This window comes from Pelophylax lessonae (assembly GCF_965119305.1).
Source record: "Pelophylax lessonae genome assembly, chromosome: 1".
NCBI lineage: Eukaryota > Metazoa > Chordata > Amphibia > Anura > Ranidae > Pelophylax > Pelophylax lessonae.
The window spans coordinates 482,225,330-482,246,997 of NC_138768.1; the positions used below are offsets into that span (position 1 = coordinate 482,225,330).

General features: G+C 42.9%; 1 protein-coding gene across 1 annotated transcript in view; it reads right to left on the reverse strand.

The window, feature by feature from the left end:
- Positions 1–21,668, reverse strand: part of GIPC3 (GIPC PDZ domain containing family member 3) — a gene marked incomplete at its 3' end in the record, with an annotated part of 896,805 nt that overhangs the window by 362,770 nt on the left and 512,367 nt on the right. Inside the window, exon 4 of the mRNA XM_082246846.1 lies at positions 4,181–4,262. Within this exon, the coding sequence (XP_082102972.1) occupies positions 4,181–4,262 (82 nt within the window). The remainder of the gene's footprint in view (positions 1–4,180; positions 4,263–21,668) is intronic.

Below are 21,668 nucleotides of genomic sequence, written 5' to 3' on the forward strand. Positions count from 1 at the left end.
ATCCTCCCTCTCCTCCTTGGCTGACTCCTCCTCTTCCACTGCTACCGTCTCTTCTGCGCCACCCAAGATCCCCAGAACCTATTCCACATGCCAGGTGAGACGTTGCCATGCTGTGCTGTGTCTGTTGTGCCTGGAAGCCAAGAGCCACACTGGTCCTGCAATCCTTTCAGCTTTGCGTTCACAGGCAGATCAGTGGCAGACACCACTGAATTTGTCAGTTGGTAAAGTGGTGTGCGACAACGGTGCCAATCTGCTGAGCGCGCTGAAACAGGGCAAAATAACACACGTGCCACACATGGCACACGTCCTGAACTTGGTGGTGCAGCGATTCATTGCCAAATACACTGGGGTCCAGGACGTCTTGCAGCAGGCCAGGAAAATCTCGGCCCATTTCCGAAGATTTTACACAGCCATGGCTCGCCTTGCTGAGATTCAGCCGCAACACAATCTGCTCCTCAGGGGTCTTATTTGTGACTGCCCGACGCAATGGAACTCAACGTTGCATATGCTTGATAGGCTGCTCCAGCAGAAACGTGCAGTTAATGACTACCTGTTCGAACTCAGCGGCAGGACAGTTTCTGGGGAGCTTGGGTTTTTTTCACCTCGCCAGTGGCTTCTCATGCGGGATGCATGCAGACTTCTGCGGCCATTCAATGAGATCACTAAACTGGTCAGTCACGGCCAGGGCGCCATAAGTGACATCATACCTTACGCCTTCTTTCTGGAGCGTTCATTGCGTCGTGTCATTGATCAAGCCGTCGAGGAGCAGGAAGATCAGGAAGCCGCAATGTTGAATGAATTCCCAGGGGGTGCTACTTCATCTGAGACAAATCAACAGCAGGAGTCTGAAGAGGAGTCAGAGGAGCAGGATGGTGCTGGGGGGGATGATTAGGAGCAAGAAGAGCATGCTTTAAACCTTTCTGGGATCCCTGGAGTTATCCGTGGATGGGGGGAGGAGAACGAGGACGACATTATCCTGGATGATGGGCTGGAAGCAGGCCACTGTACCGCTTCCAGTTTAGTGGGAATGGGGGCCTACATGCTGCAGTGTTTTAAGGGGGACCCCCGTATAAAACGCATAAAGGCCAAGGACCATGTACTGAGTGACAACGTACTTAGACCCCGGGTACAAGCACAAAATGGCGGAAATGTTACCACAATCAAAGAGGGCGGTCAGAATGCAGCACTTCCAGGCCTTGCTGCGGAAAATGCTACATTCTGCTTTTCCATGCACTGGCAGAGGAATTTCCAGTCACAGAGAGACAGTTGCAGGTAGCAATTCAACAGCGCCTGCAAGAAGAGGGCGGTTGGAAGATGTCTTGGTCACTTCAGATATGAGATCCTTCTTTCAGCCGAACCATCGACAGCTGTACTCCCGATCCAGTATGAGGGAACGCCTAGACCGACAGGTGTCTGACTACACCGGGTTAACGGCCGATGTGGACGCTCTGAGGAGTGATGAACCCCTGGACTACTGGGTGGGCAGGCTTGACCTCTGGCCAGAGCTTGCACAATTTGCAATGGAAATGTTGGCTTGCCCCCCATCCAGTGTCCTGTCTGAAAGGATGTTCAGCGCAGCAGGGGGGGATTGTGACCGATAAGCACACTCGCCTAGCTCATGACAGTGTAGACTACCTCACATTTATAAAAATGAATGAGGCATGGATCTCTGAGGAATTCAACAAATGTGACCAGTAGACCAGGTTTCATAGAAATTCCTCCACCGACAACAATTCCTGGTCCTTGGCTTCGCTACATACAGCGGCATAAAAGGCATTTCATGTCCATTGAATGGCAAATTTTTGGGGCCTTTCAGGGCCGACATTTATTTTTTCTGTGAATGCCTAATGTACCTCCAGCCACCAAATACTAAGTTTTTTGCTGTCAGTTCAAACCGTGTGAGCTAATTTTTGGAGCCTATACAGTCCGATACTTACGGTTCTGTGTACTGTGAACCATACCTATAGCCATCAAAAAATAAGTTTTTTGCTGTCAGTTCAAACCATGTGAGCTAATTTTTGCAGCCTATACAGGCCCACACTTAGTTCTGTATACTTCGTGAATGCCTAATGTACCTTCAGCCACAGAATACTACGTACTTAGCTGTCAGGTAAACCCATGTGGGCTAATGTTTGGGGCCTGGAATGGGCAACACTTACTTCTGTATCCTGTGAATGCCTAATGTACCTTCAGCCACAGAATACTACATTCTTAGCTGTCAGGTAAACCCATGTGGGCTATTTTTTGGTGCCTTTTATGGCCGACACTTACTTTTGTTAACTGTGAATGCCTAATGTACCTTCAGCCACAGAATACTACGTTCTTAGCTGTCAGGTAAACCCATGTGGGTTAATTTTTGGGGCCTGGAATGGCCTACTTCTGTGAATGCCTAATTTTTCAGACTGGAAATGAAAAACAATGGGTCTGTAAAGGTTCTGCCAAATTGTGTAATGGATGCGGACCCATTTTACAGATGTGTGAATGGACCCTATATGTATTAGACAATGTACTTACCGGCTGCTGTCAGTTCTGGCTGATTTATGAAAAAAAAAATATATTTTTTGCTGTAAAAAAAAAATAAAAAAATTTAGGGCAACTTTTTCAATTGCAATACTTCTGTTATGACATTGTCCATGTGCTGGGACTATTTGTGCACAGCTAGTACATCTTTTGTGGCTGCAAATATGACCTAAAGGTTTTTAAAGTTCCCCTCCCATTAAAGTCAATGGGGCCTGCCGCGAACTCGCGGTTCGCGGACTTTTGAGAAAATTTGCTGCTGGCGTTCGCGAACCACCCCGGCCGATGTTTGTCCATCACTACTCTATATATCTTTAGAACAATTTACATATGGATGTGATTTTTTACTCTTGCTAATATATCTTTATAGAAGGGTCTTTTCCATATCCTTGAGACCATGCGAATGGTAATGGTATGTTTTTAAAAATAGTACAGTATGTGTTTTACTGTTAACCCAGGGGATCATTCTGTATCTCTCTTTTAGTATGCTGTAAATAAACTGTATGTTTTTATGGAAACTATGTGCTGCCTCATTGTGTACCTTTAAAGTCTGATACTGTTGAGTAACATGGGTGTTTGTCTAATTAGAGTCACGCTATAGGTGACACTACACTAAGCTGTATTCACTGAACACTTATACAGAGGCGACCATTACAGTACGGTGGTTGTGATACAATTGGTTGATTTGGTTGATTTGATACACAAGATACAGTACATTGTCTGGTACATAATCAGTCCAAACCTTAAAGTCTCACACGTGGTATCGCTATACTCGAGAGGAGTAGCAGAATGTGTTTTGTTGTGTAATTCTAAGTATGCCTCTGATGCGTGTTGGAAGTATCTGACAATTTGCCAAAAAATTGTGACAAAAAAAAGACTCACCATGCCTCATACAATTTTTACCCTCTAAAATGTGGCCATTCTGTGGGAGTTTCCACTGCCCTGATACTCCAGGTCCTCCAAAAGTTTGATACATAGTCGGGAAATTAGATATGTAATTTATGCTTCTGAAATGCCTGAAGGCGCTCCTTAGATTTGGGCCTCTGTACGCATATAGGCTGTGAAAAAGTCCCACACAATCTCAAAGGGAGCCTGAAGAGATTGTGGAGTAAAGGCTTGCATCCTCTGCTTGAGAATTGCACCCAGGGCACATTACAAGACACGCTAACCGATTTTCTAACTACTGATCAACCTCCTACAGAATATATCCTGAAAGTGATGCTTCTCTAACTTAAGAAAGGCATGTGCATAGGCTTACACAATGGTCTTTCCAAAATGCAGATTCGGACTGATCATTAGAAGAGGGGACAGATCATATTGCATGTAATTTATTTTTAATCTTCATAATGCTTTCAACAGTATACAGTTTCAGACTCTACAAGGATCCTTAAGCAGGCACAAGAAGATACATTTGCAACTCACCTACAGTATATCCCAGAACTTATTTATATTATCTTATGAGATGATGATCAGATTTTTACTCCCAACTTTAGATATCACCTATCTGGACATTTAACATTTACTTTAAACAGTTTTTCAATCTCTGTAAATTTGGCAAGACAGCAGTGATTTTATACTGTAAATCATTTCTAATTAAATCAATAAATGATAACCTTAGCATTATTATAAACACTATATAATGAAATTGTAATACATCCCTTACCTAATTCCACATCCCGGATTCCCATGTAACTTTCCAGCAAATCATCTACTTTATGTGAAGCTTCTTCTTCTCTTTCACTTGGCTGTAGAAGAAATAAAACAGAACTGATAAATTGTTTGCAGTGACATAAAACTGCTGTATATACCTAACGACTATTATCAGATTTTTTTTTTTAACTTTGGTTTTTTACCTTTTATAAGTGAACTTCTGAAAATTCAGGGTATGTGAATGCAATAGTGAATATGTAATCTTAAATTACATTATTTAATCTCAGATGACTTTGGACTTGCAAAACCCAAGTATTTTAACTACAATATGGAGGAGGGCAGTGCAAAAGATAACCAACTTTGCAGCCACCATCTGTTATGTTCAGGTGTTAAACAACCAGCTACCTTCTTGTATCCATTACAACTCTGTGTATAGCTCTCACCTTGAGTTTTTTTTCATCCATCAACTAATTTTTCACCATACCCCCTCCCCACCTAACCTAGTTTACACATCAACCAAACACATTTTTGCCTTGTAGCCCTGCTACTTAGCTACCTGCGCAGTGTAAATGCAAACCTGCCAACCCTCCTAGATCCTGTTGGACAATCCCAAAAAATTAAGGTAATCCCATGGCCCAACAAATGCAGGCAGAGTCCTGGAGCCTTTGATTCTTTCCTATGTGTTAAATCATTTACTGATTGGACCTGGCTGCTTTGCTTCATGGCTATTGGCTGAAGCTCTATCATTCTGTAACTGGTCATATTGTGTGCTGCAGGGGGCAGGCAACTAGGGTCAGAGTTGTATCCCATTCTATGCTGAAACCCCAGCAGCTCTTTGGAAGTTCTTTACTCCCCTGCAATGTCCTGGCACATGGCAGAACATTTGCAGGCAAAGACTAAGCCCGTGCTCAGATTCTAATTGATCATTCATTGTCATTCAGAAGCTGGGCTCTAAATGCGATCACAATGCACCACTTGTTTTGCTGTCTGCTTCATCTACTGCTTCATCAGGATGAGGACACAGTGAATATGTCAAGAATGGGGGCTGAACGGTCTGTGTTGGTTGAATCTGTCCCAATCAGTCCTAAGGTTTCTGTCACCCTCCCTAATCGTGTGGTCTCTGTGTCCTCCCCGCTCAGTCCTGTGGCCTTTGTGTCTTCTCCCAATTCCTTCAGTCTCTATGTGCATACATTCCAACTGTCTCAAATTCCATGGGGCAGTACCAAGATTTCTATGAAATCCCGATGTGCAGTGAATTTCACTTGAACAATCCTTTTTCTGTCTCTGATCACCACCCTTTTCGTTTTGCTCTCTCCCTGTCTTGCACCACCACTCCCTACAGCCACCTAACAATTACCTGTACAAACCTTCAACACTTTAACCCTTCTTTCCCTGTTCTGCTACTGACCACCTCTATGACAAGATCTCATCCTTGTCCTGTCCCAATCTAGCTACTTCTGCCTACAACAGATCCCTGTCCTCCACCCTGAACATGCTCCCCCTCCCTTACTACACACGTAGGCCCTAGGCAAACAAAAAGCTTCAAAAAACATAGCCATGCTCTTGAGCATCTGTGGAATAATACGAAGTCTCAGAAAGACTTCAACCAATATAAATCTTCCCTCCAAAAATACAATTCCTGCCTTCACACTGCCTACTACTTTATCACTCTCATTAAAAACTTCTCATCTAGTCTCCATCAGCTCTTCTCTACCTTTAACTCTACTACATCCTCTACATGCCTCCACCCACTAACTGTCCAGATCTCCACTCTACAGATATCTCCCCCACATAACTGTCCACGTGTAACATTTGACAATATTGATATAAATGGAGCTTGGATATGAACTGAACTGTGTTTTTACTGGAAGAAATAGGCTATATAGTAGGACAGATTGCACAAGTTCACTGACATCAAAGAAGACTGGAATAATGCATGAGCTCATTAGAAAATTGAATAGCATGATCCCTTGGGGTGTTTTCTGCACAAACCTGGCCAGAATGACAGCATGCCTCCTGAAGGGGAAGAGAGCACATGAACATCTTGGATCATAATCTGCTCAAAATGAACTCTACTCTGAACCTGGGACAGGGATGAACTTTTGTGACCTTTTCGTTCCAGATATCTTCCGCAAAGGATCAAGAACTTGATTGGCTGAGACGCATCGAAGGGCTTGTCTCAATGCTGGCCAAGAGGCCTTGGTGTGTGTGAAAGATTCAGTGAGGATGTATGTGTGATAGCAGACAGACCCCCCCCCCCCCCCTTTCCCTTTTCTATCTCCCTCCCCATTGTTTTACCCCATTTTCTTATCCATAACTTTAATGTATTTATATCCCTATTATAAATAAATCCAACCCTTATTTTAAGAGTTAGTCGTCCTTCCAGACACCCCAAACAGAGCACATTCTACATTTGGCACCTAAGTAAAGCGTGTGGAAATCCTGAAAGCCACATATAACCTACAGGACAGAATTGCTCTGATTCAGAAGGACAGACAAGGCTTCCTCATTGTATCTTAGACATTGCAGGAACCTGAAGGAGGTTGTGGTGAGTAGGGATGATCTAACGGTTTGGGTTGACCATCGGTTCGACCTGAACATTGGCTGTTCGAGGTTCAGCCGAATTCCGAACTTTTTGATGAAAAAGTTCGGAATTCTGCAACCAGAACCAACCAAAATGCAATGGTACAGGAAATGGGCTTTAAAAGCCCGTGATTGGACCAGAACCATCAGTAAAAGCCAATTGAGGGGGCAGGAGAATGCTAGGAATGTGATTGGAGTGACTAGGGGGTCCATAGGCCAATCATTAGTGAATACGCCCCCCAGTATTTAAGATAGCCCCCGCCAAATTCCTAGCATTGTAATACAGGGACATGGAAGAGAGTGGAAGCAGTTCTTTGACTTCTGCTACAAAGTGTCATTTAGCAATTTTTAGTGTGAGGAAAGGGATATCTAGTGTAGTTAGGGTGCTATTTTCCACTATAGTTAGTTTTAATAATCTAGTTTCTGTAGGGAAAGTTTTAAGTGTAAGGTGACCGTAGTGTAGTGTAGGGTTAACTGACTCTGACTGCTATGGCAGGGTGATAAAACCCTTCCATATCAGGGTGACCGCTATAGAGAAAAGATTGTTTCTCTTAGGTCACTTACAGAACAGCGATATGGCTTCTCGTCTGTCTCCCAGCTTTTTGCTGCAGGCATTTATAGGGCTTTTTTGAGGACATGTTTGGAGTCATGTAGGGGTATATATACATACACCCATGTCTGTATATATACACATACACATATATAGGTGTGAAAGTAGCAGAACACTATGCTTGCGCTATGTGCAAAAACCAAGAGAAGGTATAGGTCGGCCAAAAATTTTTTTGGCAGAGCTATACCAGGGGGATTTAAGAATTAAAGAATGCCTCAAGAATTATCTGTGTATGCGTATGTTTATAAACAACACAAGCAATGGATGTATGATAAAAATTAACAAAGAATTTTTATTTACATACGCAATATAAAAACATGTACATCATTGAGTCTACATCAATCAACAAAATAAGCAGAATTGTACAATATTTGTAAAGATGTATAATCGTTGCTGGAACTACGCCTTTCGCAGTAGATGCTTCCTCAGGATCCAGCAAAAAAGTGTATATAACTTGATATCAAATCAATTTGTAAATATCTAGAAATATATTTATAATATAATGTATTTATTAGATCTATAGGCAATAAAATATTGGTCAATCATATTCAATATGAATTTTTAATACAAAACTTGTTCTACATTACCTATCTTTCCCTGCCAATAAAGGAACAATAATTATTCAATCTCTAAATATTCATTGATTTATACAATCTATCTCAAAAGAAATCTCCTTTAATTCAGAAGACAGAGATTTACCATATGTATCTTATATCTAGCTAGTCATATCATCAAATAATGTTTATAACTCTTTTATCGGCCAAAAGACTAGAGAGGGACCAGAAACCTTTCGAAGAAGGGAAAAGAGAAAAAGAAAAAAGGAAGGAAGGGTAATGGGAACAAGGGGGATATGGAGATAAAACAAAAGGGGGGAGGGGGAAGGGAGGGGAAAAATGGGGGAGCAAAGAGAAGGGAGGGAAAAACAAGGGAGCAAGAAAAAGTAATGGAATGTGGGGTAAAACGCCCAGGTGTGTTTTTGCAGCTGGCGTTTTTTTGGGCATTTTTTGGGGGTCTTTGGAGGCAGGCAAAACATCTGAACTTCTGTATAGGGTTATATATACACACACACTTATATGTATTTATACACATACACACATATAGGTGTGATAGGAGCAGAGACATATTGGTGTTAATTAATTAATTAGCGCAAGCATAGTGTTCTGCTACTTTCACATCTATATATGTGTATGTGTATATATACAGACATGGGTGTATGTATATATACCCCTACACAGAAGTTCAAATGTTTTGCCTGCCTCCAAAGTCCCCCAAAAAATGCCCAATAAAAAAAGTTGCTAGAAAACCGGCAAGGTGTGAAAATAGCGGAGCCATATCCCTGTTCTATATTGATTCTAATGCAAACAAACTTTTTTTTTCTGGTTCTGGACATGCTACAGAGCTGAAACTTCACAGGTACACTTTTTAGACCCCCCCAGACACTAAATCCAAAGAAATCTAATTTTTTTTTTCAATAATTTTTTCAATAATTGGCTCTCTATCAAAAATGACAATTTTTAAGAACTTTTTTTTGTGTGATTAATAGTCCCTGGGGCATGACCCAGAACCCTAGGCACTTTTTAGGGGCATTTATTGGGTTTTAGGGCTTCAAAATGGTGTTTTCTGATTACCGAAGTTCGGGTCCCATTGATTTCAATGGGGTTCTGAAATCCGGGCCGAACTTTCGGGAAATTCGGGTGTTCTGGTCGAACCGAACTTTTGAAAAGTTCGATCATCCCTAGTGGTGAGTCTTTTCTATACAGAAGTTTTATTTGTTATGTGTGATTTCAGATAAAAGTGTTCATGAATGGAGATTTTGAATGCTAGAAGAGTGATTCATTTTTTGTTTGAAGTCTGATTTGTGTGAGCAATTGAGTTTTGTTTGTTGCTAGTGCAGTTTAGTGCAGGTGTGAATTTTATAGTTGTGAAATAGAACTTGTGTATAGGTATGTTAAAAAAAATGCCTCTACCAGTAATCATTCATGTGCAGATGAATAAAATGAATAATAAAATGAATAAAAACCCAGTGTAATGTACTATTGTCTCAGTGGCAGCAGCATAATAGCAGATTATTGGGTAAAGAGCTAACAAAGAAAATGACGAAAGAGAGATTAACAAATGAAATTGTAGCATTGCTAAGGATTATAGACATATCTGAGCAAAAAGGGGCTCAGTGGGGAGCAGAGAGGAGGCGTCTCAGTAAAGGACATAGATAAAATTAGCAAAAACCTTCTAAAGCAAGCACTTCGTTAAGAAGAAACTGTGCGCTACAAGAACAACTTCAGAGGCCAGGGCCATCTTACCGAATGGGCACGCTGGGCAGTTGCCCAGGGGCCCCACCTGCCCAGTGACCCAGTCCCAGCCAAGCATTAATCCCGATTCCCATGTGCATCCCCCCCCGCCCAACTTAGCAGGTGGCAATCACCTATCGGCCCTGTGCTGCTGTCAGGCCACTTGAGCTGTGGAGAGGGAGCCCACAACTGCAGGAATGCCTGTCTGCCTCCACAGGAACAGGCACACACAGGACAGTAGAGTCTGACTCCCATCTGTGTGTGAGTTCACCGGAATCAGCCACCAAACCTGGAAGCTGTCACTAGCCTTGCACTGCTGTACCAATAAACATCTGTTTTTCGTCCGATCAGTTTTTTGTCCAATCCGTATATCGCCTTAAAGATAATTTGCATTTTTATTCTCAGGGGTGATTGTGTAGGCAGGGCCCCAGAGCACTGCATTGACCGGGTCCCTTTAATGCTTTTAAGATGGCACTGGCAGAGGTGCAGTGCAGACTGTGATATGAACAGCAAGCTTGTACTGTCATTGCAAATAAAGTTGTCTGGGATGGAAGAGTTGGTTATTAGGGAGACAACTGGCAGATGCAAACTCCCAGGTTCTTTTTAAAGAGTAATATATAATATCACTCAATGAGCACAAAAGAACATGTCAATTGGCTAATATTTGCACAGTCAATGAGGGGAGTGCCCACGATGAAGTAGGGTCAGCTTTTGTGCCCAGAGCTTTGAATAAGGCTAACAGTTTGATTACAATGTTAGATAGACTTACTTCCCGTGTCAGATTCTTGATGAATTTAATACTCTAAAATCACTAGTGAGTCTGTCCAATACATTTGAGGCTCTAGTGCTTAGATACTATTTGAGTAATGAGGATGCATGCTACCAGGACCTCTGGTAGGCCAGTTATTTGCACAGGTTAATGATAACTTTGCAGATGCAGAGGAGCAGATAAGAGAGTTGCAGCTTATTTGAACAATAGTGATAGAGGTATGAATGAGTTACATTAAATGAGATTTAATTGAGGAAATGACCCAATATTGTTCTGCAGTGAGTATTTTGCATTGTATAAGTGTTCAACTGTCCTGGCTTATGATGCAGGTTTCATTTACTCAATGATCAATATGTGTTATGTAAACTATCCTGCTAAGATGGCTCTGAGGAATCCAGGTCATACCAAAGTTTTATCAATATTCTCCGGGACTATTGCTGAGAGTCCAGTGATAGGTGGTACAGATCGAATGCGGTAGTGTCAGTAGTAAACAGAGGTACAGGAAGGCAGAAATAATTCAGCTGTTATAAATGCAGTAAAACAGAACATCCAATAACGGATGGAAAATGCATCTCAATGGAAAAACGGATGTAAATGGATGATCATCCATTTACATCCTTTCCATCAACATCTGTTTTTTTGAATGGATCAAAGCCCTGGTTTTCTAACATTACAAAAAACGGATTGGACAAAAAACTGATTGGAAGAAAAACAGATGTAAGTGGACAAACAGTCCTTTTTTGCTTGACAAAATGGCTTTGGGACTCAAGTGGTTAAGGATGTAAAAAACTGATGTAAAATTTATGTAAACTTCATCTGTTTTTTCTTTGAAAAAACAGGACTGAACTGATAAAACGAACAGTCCGCATGTGTACTGCTTAATGATCAGCTGGGAAATATGATATGCCTGTGACATCTTTATGTTTGTGAGTAGTTATTGAATGTTTTATAAATTGTAATATTTTTATGGTAATACACTACGTGAATTCTCTTTACTTTGCTCAATATCTGAGGAACCATAGGATTATCATTCATACCAGTATATGGGAAGAGTCTTCAGAGGGAGTGGTGCATTCTGTGTGATTTATGCCGAGCAGTTACAGTATATGTGAGGCATAACCATTTGGTGAGTAATACTCATATAGGATGAGCACTAAAGGTGATTGCTATTATCACATCATCTTTCCTGCACAATTGGAACACAGCGATTTGCAGTTATATTATGTGTGGGACTTTGCACTGCCTTTTTAATTAACTTTGTACTGGAATCTATTAACATTGATTTGATTTCATGGGAGAGATATATTTCTTATAAATGAGGCAGCAAGATTGTTTCATTGTTAAAGATTATTATCTTAACCACTTTACGACCAGCCACCGCAGATGTACTGCGGCAGTCTGGCTCGTACAGGCAAAGCCCCGTACATGTATGGTGCTCTTTCCCGGGGCCCTGGCGCACTCCTGCATGCCCCCGGACCCGTCGATGGTCTGATTTGGTTTAGAACCAATCAGTCATCAGGACCTGACCAATCACAGACTGACTTGAGCTTATCTAATGCCATCGGCTCCCAGGGTTCCTGTTCTCTATTACCTGCCGAAGGTTCACAAGAACCCCCTATGTCCGCCTGGTCGGCCGATCATAAGTGGGATTGATTCTGTGACCTCTCAAGCAGGTAAATATGTCGACCACTTTTTACAACCCCTGGTAAGCCAGACTCCTTCATACCTGAAGGATTCTACTCAGGTCTTGAATGAACTGAGTATGTTGGATTGGAAGGATGGCTATTTATGGGTGACGGCCGATGTGTCGTCACTCTATACCATCACTTCCCATCAACAGGGTTTAGATGCTGTATCCCACTACTTGAGATTGGGTACTTTATCCAGGGTACAGTGTGACTTTATTTTAACACTCTTCGAGTTTTCTATGAGTCACAATTACTTCTGGTATGGTGGCTCTTTCTTCCTACAGAACAGGGGAGTGGCCATGGGCGCTAAATTTGCACCCAGTATGGCCAACCTGTTCATGGCCAAGTGGGAGGAGGATGTCATTGACAATTGCCCTAGATCCCAGCTAGTCTTTTGGAGGAGGTACATTGATGACATCCTCCTCCTTTGGAATGGGGATGTTGCATCCTTGAAATTGTTCATGCAGGAGTTGAACGACAATGATAGGGGCATTTCCTTGGAATTCGAGTATAGTCCATCTGAAATCCATTTTTTGGATCTCATGATCAGAGTAGTAGATGGTACTATTACTACATCTACGTTTTTCAAGGAAACCGACAGAAACGGGTTTGTTGATGTCCGGAGCTGTCACCATCCCAATTGGCTACAATCTGTCCCTTTCAGTCAATTTCTAAGACTAAAAAGAAATTGTACTAAGCATGAGGTGTTTTTGCAGGAGGCTGAGATCCTCAAAAAGCGTTTTGTGGAGAAGGGTTATCCCGTAGCGGATCTGGATTCGGCACTATTGCGTATGGATTCAAGATCAAGGGATGATCTATTAAGACCTAAACAGAGGCCTCCCGATGATTCCTACAAATGCGCGTTTCTCTCCTCTTTTTCCACCCAGCATTTTTCAGTGAAACGCATATTGCAAAAACACTGGCATATACTGAAGGAGGATCAGGTGTTGGGTCCAGTATTACCATCTCGTCCCCAAGTCATCTTTAGAGGACTCCCTCCTCTAAGGTTACTCGTTGCCCCTATTGTCATTGATCCTCCTAGGAATATTTCCTTTTTCCACGATAGGGGTGGATACTATCATTACAGGAATTGTTCTATTTGTAGGATTAATAAAGATAAAAGGAGAAAAATTGATTCTTTTGAATCAAATGCCACCCAGCAACGTTTTGAGATTAAACCCTTCATAACGTGTTCCACTACACATGTTGTGTACCTTTTGAGATGCCCTTGCAGTCTGGACTACATCGGCCGCAGCATACGAAAGCTACGTGTAAGGCTCAATGAACACGTGGCGAACATTATCAAGGGGTTCCCCAAACACAGCGTTTCTCGCCATTATGACCAGTGTCATGGGAGGGACCCCACTGGCACAATGTTTTTGGGCATAGATAGGTACACTAGTAGCTGAAGAGGTAGTAATCGAACACGAGGCGTATCCCAATTGGAAACCCAGTGGATCTATAAGGTTAAATCCTATAGTCCTCATGGTATGAACATAGACTGGGATATCAACTCCTTTATTAACAACTCCTAGGTTTTCCCCCTTTTGACAACTAGTTTCATGGCTTTTGGGCTCTTTTCTATATTTAAATGGAACCTGTTTTTATATAGTTTTTTATATTTCTATACATACATTTTTACTGTTTGCATGTCAGTTTTAATGTTTTTTACATTTTTAAATGGGTCACTCTACTTGTGTGTTTTTAAATGTGTATTCCTGTGGGTGTCACTGGTGGATAGTGTGGAAGCATTGTCAGCCCATCATATTTAGTTTCATCTATCCCTGCATATTCAATGTTTTATTAGCAGGATGTTATTGGCATAACTTGAGCAGGGATTGGTTTCCCCTGTTTTTGTTATTGCAGCTTGGAGGATTTTTCTATTTGGGTTTAAAATATTCTCTTGCTTATTTTTTAACAAGTCTCACTCTTAGCGCTGCACATCGGCATTAATCATCCTTTGGTTTTTTTCTCTCTCTCTTTTTTCACATTGGAGTGAGCTGCTTCTGTGTGCAGAGCTGTGGGTTGTTTAAAAGAAGTGCCTTGATTCCAACTGATTGGTTCCTGATGGTGCCTCCAGAGTGGCTCCTGACGGAGGCTTCATGTTGGTAAGCTAGTGCACTTCCTCTTTGCATAAGGAATGTGTGGTTAGTATTTGCAAGGGAGGAGGAGTCGGCTGGAACGCATGCCGCTCCTCCTCTTCCGCTGTTTTTGGGCCATTTAATGTGGGTGATCTGCGGCGTCTAGCCACGCCCCCTGATGACATCAACATCTGACGAAACCGATAGGGGATCGGCAATGTCCGCACTGCACTGTCTCCAGCTAGAGGCTACACGGCTACAGCTACCACACCGTCCACTACATGACTTCCCTACAGGAACCTGACTTTTGATGCTCCTTTTACCCAGATCAAATGTGAGTGTTACATTGGCTTTTTAAGCATTAAAGTGTTTGTGTTTCAACATACTACACTATGAGGAGTTTTTCTTCTTCATTCATATGATATTTGGGTTGACACCATTTCCTGTGAGGGGATCATCTCTGAGCGTGCAGAGGTTTTACCTGTAGGAGAAGATTGCACATCCATCCATCCATTGCGGGGTGTGAGGAGTTCCCTTTAAGGCGTATTGAGATCCCTGTAATGGGGATCATATGCTTTCGGTAAGAGGCCACACTTGTTGGTGTCTGGTGGAGGTTATCTCTTCAATTTCATCACCTGGTTTATGGGACTTCTTACAGGACTCCTCTCCTCATGGACTTTCTATTTATTTATTGATATATAGATTTATTTATTTTTTTATAAATCGTGTATACCTTTATCTTAAGCACTGGCTGAGATTGAGAATATTGTATCAAGCGCTGTATACTTTGTTTTCATTGCTTGTGTAGTTGAGGTCCAACAACTTTTTTATGCTAGCTGCTGATACTATATCTCCACCATTTTATTAATCAAGCGCAGTGTAATTTGTTTTTATTTTCTGTTTGAGTTTGAACCTTGAGGCGCTGCTGCTGATCCATTCCATCAAGGATATCTTTGAATACAGAGTTTCTCATAAAATCAATTTGGAGGGTACTTTTAACACCCAAAGGGAACCCTCCGATGATTTGGGGGGATTGTTTTTGAGGTTTAAAAATCTCTTAACCACCGAACTGCACACCCAGTGGGACCTAGCTTTCTTTGAGAAGTATATCTTGGAGGGCATAGTCCCCAGGAGTCTGATGTGGGAGGTTGCCCCCCAGAGTGATATCTCCAATCATTTGGAGTGGTTCCAGTTTTTTAATAATGCTGGCATTAATCTGCTGAACTTTATGAACACCAAAAAAAGAGAGAAATTAGCAGTACTGGATACTGAGATTTCCAGCATTAAGGAGAAATTATTACCCTTTAAGGAGAAAGACTGATTCTCTGAAGAAGAACCTCAATAAGGAGGAGGCAGATCAGAGGGTTAAAAAGAGAAAAAAATTCCTAAGGGATATTAGGGATTACCAGATTGGAGAGGTTTTTAATTGGCAGCGAAAAGATGCACCTGAACCTGAACCAGCTGCCCACTTAGTTGCGGCAACACCTGCTGCTGATATGGAGGATATATCGGATCTCCCCCTGCTACCTACGGTATCCAACCCTCAACCCGTGGTGCCCAGCGGGTGGACGCACCGAGGTAGAGGAAGGGGTAGGGGTAGAGGTAGGGGCAAAAATGGTGGTCGCCCTAAAACTCAAGGGGATCACCAGCCTATTGCTACCTATAATCGCTTTGACCATTTGGAAGAGGCTGAGGATTATCGCTATATCATGCAGCATCCGGGCAGACAAGGTTATCAGAGCCATGGAGGCAGGGGAGCCCCTTAGGGACCTCCCTTTAGGGGGCAACCTCCTTATTTTTCACCTAGGAGGTGTGACAGGAGTCACTTTGGGCATGGGGGTTGTGGACCCCAAATTCTTTTAAAGAGGTTGGGAGGCACTATGTCCAGCCTTGTGTGGCTTTCTTATGTTTAAGTCACCCTGCATCTGTTATGGATGCAGGGTGACCAGGAGGGTGGTGAACACTGACACTATGGTTTGGACTACTACAAATGGGACAGTTATATTCAGGAATAATGCCTCCCTTGTAATATGAAGATTTTTGTTCCCATTTCAAATGAGGTCTCTGAACAGGAAGTCAACTCCTAATATGGTCATTACAGGAAGTTCTGAGGAGACGGATTGTCTGAGGTGGCTCTCCATTCACCTATTGTCAGGTGTGCTAATGACCTTACCTGTTGTCTGCTAAGGGATGTATTGACACTGAGTAATGTGTATTGAGGGCTCGTTAGGGAACCATTGTTCTGTATCTGACCAATCCCTGTTTACTAATTTTCTAAAACTAAAAGTCCTCATTTGCATGACAGCCCTTCTGGTCAAGCTATCTGACCAATCACTGCTGACTCATTTTTAAGCCCTCATTTGCATGGCTGGAGAGGCCCTCATTTGCATGGCTGGAGAGGACCTTATTGGGAACTGCAGGTACTGTGCAATTGACCAATGGGAAAGCGGTTGTTGGGGGAAGGATGTTCCAAATTCTGTATAAAAGTGTGCTGTGTTCTTCCAATAAATGTTGTTGTTGTTGTTCCTGTTTTACCCTCAACTCGGAGCTTTGTCTCGTTCTTGGGGGGGATTCACTGTAGGCTGTTGGAGACTGATTGCTAGGAGTGTAAGCTGATGTATGCTTTTCCTGTTCGTCTGCTAGCAGCTATTCGTGAGGTTCCAGGTTGGAGTGCTATTTTGTATACAGTTCGGGAGTTTGGTGTCCTGCAAGTAGCTGTGCATGTAGCCCTGGAAGGGGAAGATCTCCTAAACAGTTTTAACCCTTTTTACACTGAGGTTCCTAACAGGAGGGATGCTCCCGACAGGGATCAACAATATCCTGAACCGCAGAACCGATCGGATTTTCCGTTGGCCACTCCCAGGAGCAAAAGGCCAAAAGACCTAAAAGAGGGTACAGAGGGGAGAGGTGGGTCTGCACAAAAAAGGCAGCGGAGATAAGGGACTCTGGGATAATTTGAGCAGTGTTTCCCTATCTAATGAAGAGAAACACGTGCTGAATTTGGGTCTCAAGTTCGCCCCTTCAAAACCTCTTGATAAGTTTACCACCTTCATCGATGTGCACAAATTTGTGCGTAAGTTGATTATCAAGAGATATACTGTATGCTCTCCAAACCCCTGAGGACTAATCTAACATCAGTATTTGCAGTACAACACACTTCTCTATCCACCTCCTCACTCTTTAATCCTCCTGGCCCAGTGGCACCCACTGTCTCTGTCTTTCGAGATTTGGTAACTAGGGATTTAGACCAACTTCAGATAAAACAAAGGAGAATGGAGTTTAGCTTCACCAAGGGTCTGAAATCTCTGCGAGACAGGAAAGACATAATGGTGCGTCCAGCGGATAAAGGAGGAGGAATAGTGGTGTTAGATGTTGCAGATTACAAAGCCGAAATGGACAACATCACCTTCGATCGTAGCACTTACCTTCCACTCCCAAAAGATCCGACAGTGGATTTTAAGAAGGAACTAATGGTATTGGTGGACAAGTGCTATGGGGATAGCCTTTTGACGAAAAAAGGAAAAAGCTTATCTAATACCATCGGCTCCCAGGGTTCCTGTCCTCTATTACCTGCCGAAGGTTCACAAGAACCCCTATGTCCGCCTGGTCGGCCGATCATAAGTGGGATTGATTCTGTGACCTCTCAAGCAGGTAAATATGTCGACCACTTTTTACAACCCCTGGTAAGCCAGACTCCTTCATACCTGAAGGATTCTACTCAGGTCTTGAATGAACTGAGTATGTTGGACTGGAAGGAAGGCTATTCATGGGTGACGGCCGATGTGTCGTCACTCTATACCATCACTTCCCATCAACAGGGTTTAGATGCTGTATCCCACTACTTGAGATTGGGTACTTTATCCAGGGTACAGTGTGACTTCATTTTAACACTCTTCGAGTTTTCTATGAGTCACAATTACTTCTGGTATGGTGGCTCTTTCTTCCTACAGAACAGGGGAGTGGCCATGGGCGCTATTAAATTTGCGCCCAGTATGGCCAACCTGTTCATGGCCAAGTGGGGAGAGGATGTCATCGACTATTGCCCTAGATCCCAGCTAGTCTTTTGGAGGAGGTACATTGATGACATCCTCCTCCTTTGGAATGGGGATGTTGCATCCTTGAAATTGTCCATGCAGGAGTTGAACGACAATGATAGGGGCATTTTCTTGGAATTTGATTATAGTCCATCTGAAATCCATTTTTTGGATCTCATGATCAGAGTAGTAGATGGTACTATTACTACATCTACGTTTTTCAAGGAAACCGACAGAAATGGGTTTATTGATGTCCGGAGCTGTCACCATCCCAATTGGCTACAATCTGTCCCTTTCAGTCAATTTCTAAGACTAAAAAGAAATTGTACTAAGCATGAGGTGTTTTTGCAGGAGGCTGAGATCCTCAAAAAGCGTTTTGTGGAGAAGGGTTATCCCATAGCAGATCTGGATTCGGCGCTATTGCGTACGGATTCAAGATCGAGGGATGATCTATTAAGACCTAAACAGAGGCCTCCCGATGATTCCTACAAATGCGCGTTTCTCTCCTCTTTTTCCACCCAGCATTTTTCAGTGAAACGCATATTGCAAAAACACTGGCATATACTGAAGGAGGATCAGGTGTTGGGTCCAGTATTACCATCTCGTCCCCAAGTCATCTTTAGAGGACTCCCTCCTCTCAGGTTACTCATTGCCCCTAATGTCATTGATCTTCCTAGGAATATTTCCTTTTTCCTTGATAGGGGTGGATACTATCATTGCAGGAATTGTTCTATTTGTAGGATTAATAAAGATAAAAGGAGAAAAACTGATTCTTTTGAATCAAATGCCACCCAGCAACGTTTTAAGATTAAACCCTTCATAACGTGTTCCACTACACATGTTGTGTACCTTTTGAGATGCCCTTGCGGTCTGGACTACATCGGCCGCACCATACAAAAGCTACATGTAAGGCTCAATGAACACGTGGCGAATAGAGTTGAGCGGACACCTGGATGTCCGTGTTCGGCGGGTTCGGCCGATCTTGAAAAAAAAGTCCGGGTCCGTGTCCCGAACTTTACCCGGACACCGAACCCCATTGAAGTCAATGGGGACCCGAACTTTCAGGCACTAAAATGGCTCTAAAAAAACAATGGAAAGGGCTAGAGTGCTGCAAATAGCAGCAAAATGTAGTTAAGAGCATGGCAAGTGCTCTGCAAACAAATGTGGATAGGGAAAGAAACTTAAAACAAAAAAAAAAACAGAAAAATAAAACAATTTTCTTCATCTGTGAAGGACGAGGCCCATATGGAGTAGGAGGGAGGTTGAGGTGGCGGCGGATGTGGCGGTGTAGGTGGAAGCGGCAGTGGAGGGGGACGAGGTAGCCAACACTGCTTTTTTGCAGTCATTTTAAATTAGGGTACACCCCAAAAGAGTGAGAAAGATCAAAAATATAACAATGGCTGGGTAAGGTCGGTATCCATCTCTATTCTGCACAAGGTACGGAAAAGTCCTGTTGGATCCATGCCTGGTTCATTTTAATGAACGTGAGCTTGTCCACATTGTCTCTGGACAGGCGGCTGCGCTTGTCTGTGATAACGCCCCCAGCCGTGCTAAATACACGTTCAGATAATACACTGGCTGCAGGGCAGGCCAGCACCTCCAAGGCGTAAAGGGCAAGCTCAGGCCATGTGCCCAATTTGGAGACCTAGAAGTTGAAGGGTTCTTCTGAGGTGCTGGCAGTGCCCTGGCTGCGATGACGACCTCTTCGTCCTCCTCCTCTGCCTTGGCCTTGTGCTTCCACTGTGGCCCCGCTGTCAGGTGGGAATGCCAGCAGCATCGCGTCTACCAGCCTTGCGATCACGCTCCAGTGAGTGAATTAAGGACGGTACATTGTCCTTGTAACGGGGATCCAGCAGCGTGGCCACCCAGTAATCAGCACAAGTTAGAATGTGGGCAACTCGGCGGTCGTTGTGGAGACACTGCACCACTTTGGATGCCTTAATACAACTCAGTATCAACATTGACAGGCGACTGCGAGAAAGAAAGGCTGAGAAAATGGGAATGCCATTGTCTAGTCCTTCTCGGATTTCGGCCGTTGACCCTACTCCTATGGAGGTAGGAACCATACGCCCACCTTTATCAACTACTGAACGAGCCAGGAGAAGATCCAGAAACCTCTGCATGTACTGCACATCCCCGGATCATTTGATAAGCTTCTGTCCCCTTGTCCGCAAAAAAGAGGGTGAGTGTTCACATGTCTTGCTAGGGGGATTAACGACTTCCTTTTGTAATCCCTATCTCTTTGTTCATTTAACATTACAGTGGGACCAGACTAGGATTCCCACCAAGGCTATGATCGACACAGGATCTTGTGGGAATTATATCGATACACGTTTTGTTACTTTAAATAAAATACCTATTATTTCAAAACCTAAACCTGTCTCTGTTAGTTTCATTAACGGTATTCCGTTATCTTCTTGTCCAATCACCAATTAGACACAGGCACTCCTTGTCACTGCTAACGAGTCTCATACAGAGACCACCACTTTTGATGTACTATCTTCACCCCATTTTCCCATTATCTTGGGACTTCCCTGGTTACACACACATCAACCAACCATAGATTGGAAAACACGGACTATAACTTTCCCTTCTCACTATTGCGAGATTACGTGTAACCTCCCATCTTATGGAAAGATCCTGTCTGTGGTGTCAGATGAGATTGCACCACTATGCTATCAAGATCTGTCCGAAGTTTTCCTTGAGAAAAATGCTCAAGTGTTGCCTAACCATAGGGATTATGATTGCACTATCGATCTACTCCCTAACAGCAAATTGCCTTTCGGTCATGTTTATCCTCTTTCACAGGATGAACTCTCTCATCTCAAGGAATACTTGGATGAGAATTTGTCAAAAGGGTTCATCAGACCCTCTACTTCTTCCACAGCTGCAGGACTTTTCTTTGTCCGCAATAAGGATTCAAGTCTTAGGCCTATTATAGATTATAGGCAATTAAATACCATTACGATAAAGGATCGCTATCCTTTACCGCTCATCCCTGAACTCATTGAACAAGTGCGTGGGGCTACCTACTTCTCTAAATTGGACCTAAAAGGGGCATACAACCTAATCCGAATCTGTGACGGAGATGAGTGGAAGACAGCATTCAGAACCAGATACGGATTATTCGAATATCTTGTGATGCCATTCGGGTTGTGTAATGCTCCCGCAGCTTTTCAACGGTTCATAAATGACATCTTTAGAGACTTACTTGATGTCTGTGTTGTGGTATATCTGGACGATATACTTATCTATTCTCGATCTTTGTCTGAACATATAAAACATGTAAGACTTGTGTTATCCAGATTACTCGCACACAATCTATACGTGAAATTAAAAAAATGCCTATTTCATAAAGAAGAAATATTATTCCTAGGATACATCATATCCAAAACCGGAATCAAGATGGATATGAGCAAGATATCCTGTATTCTGGATTGGCCTATAC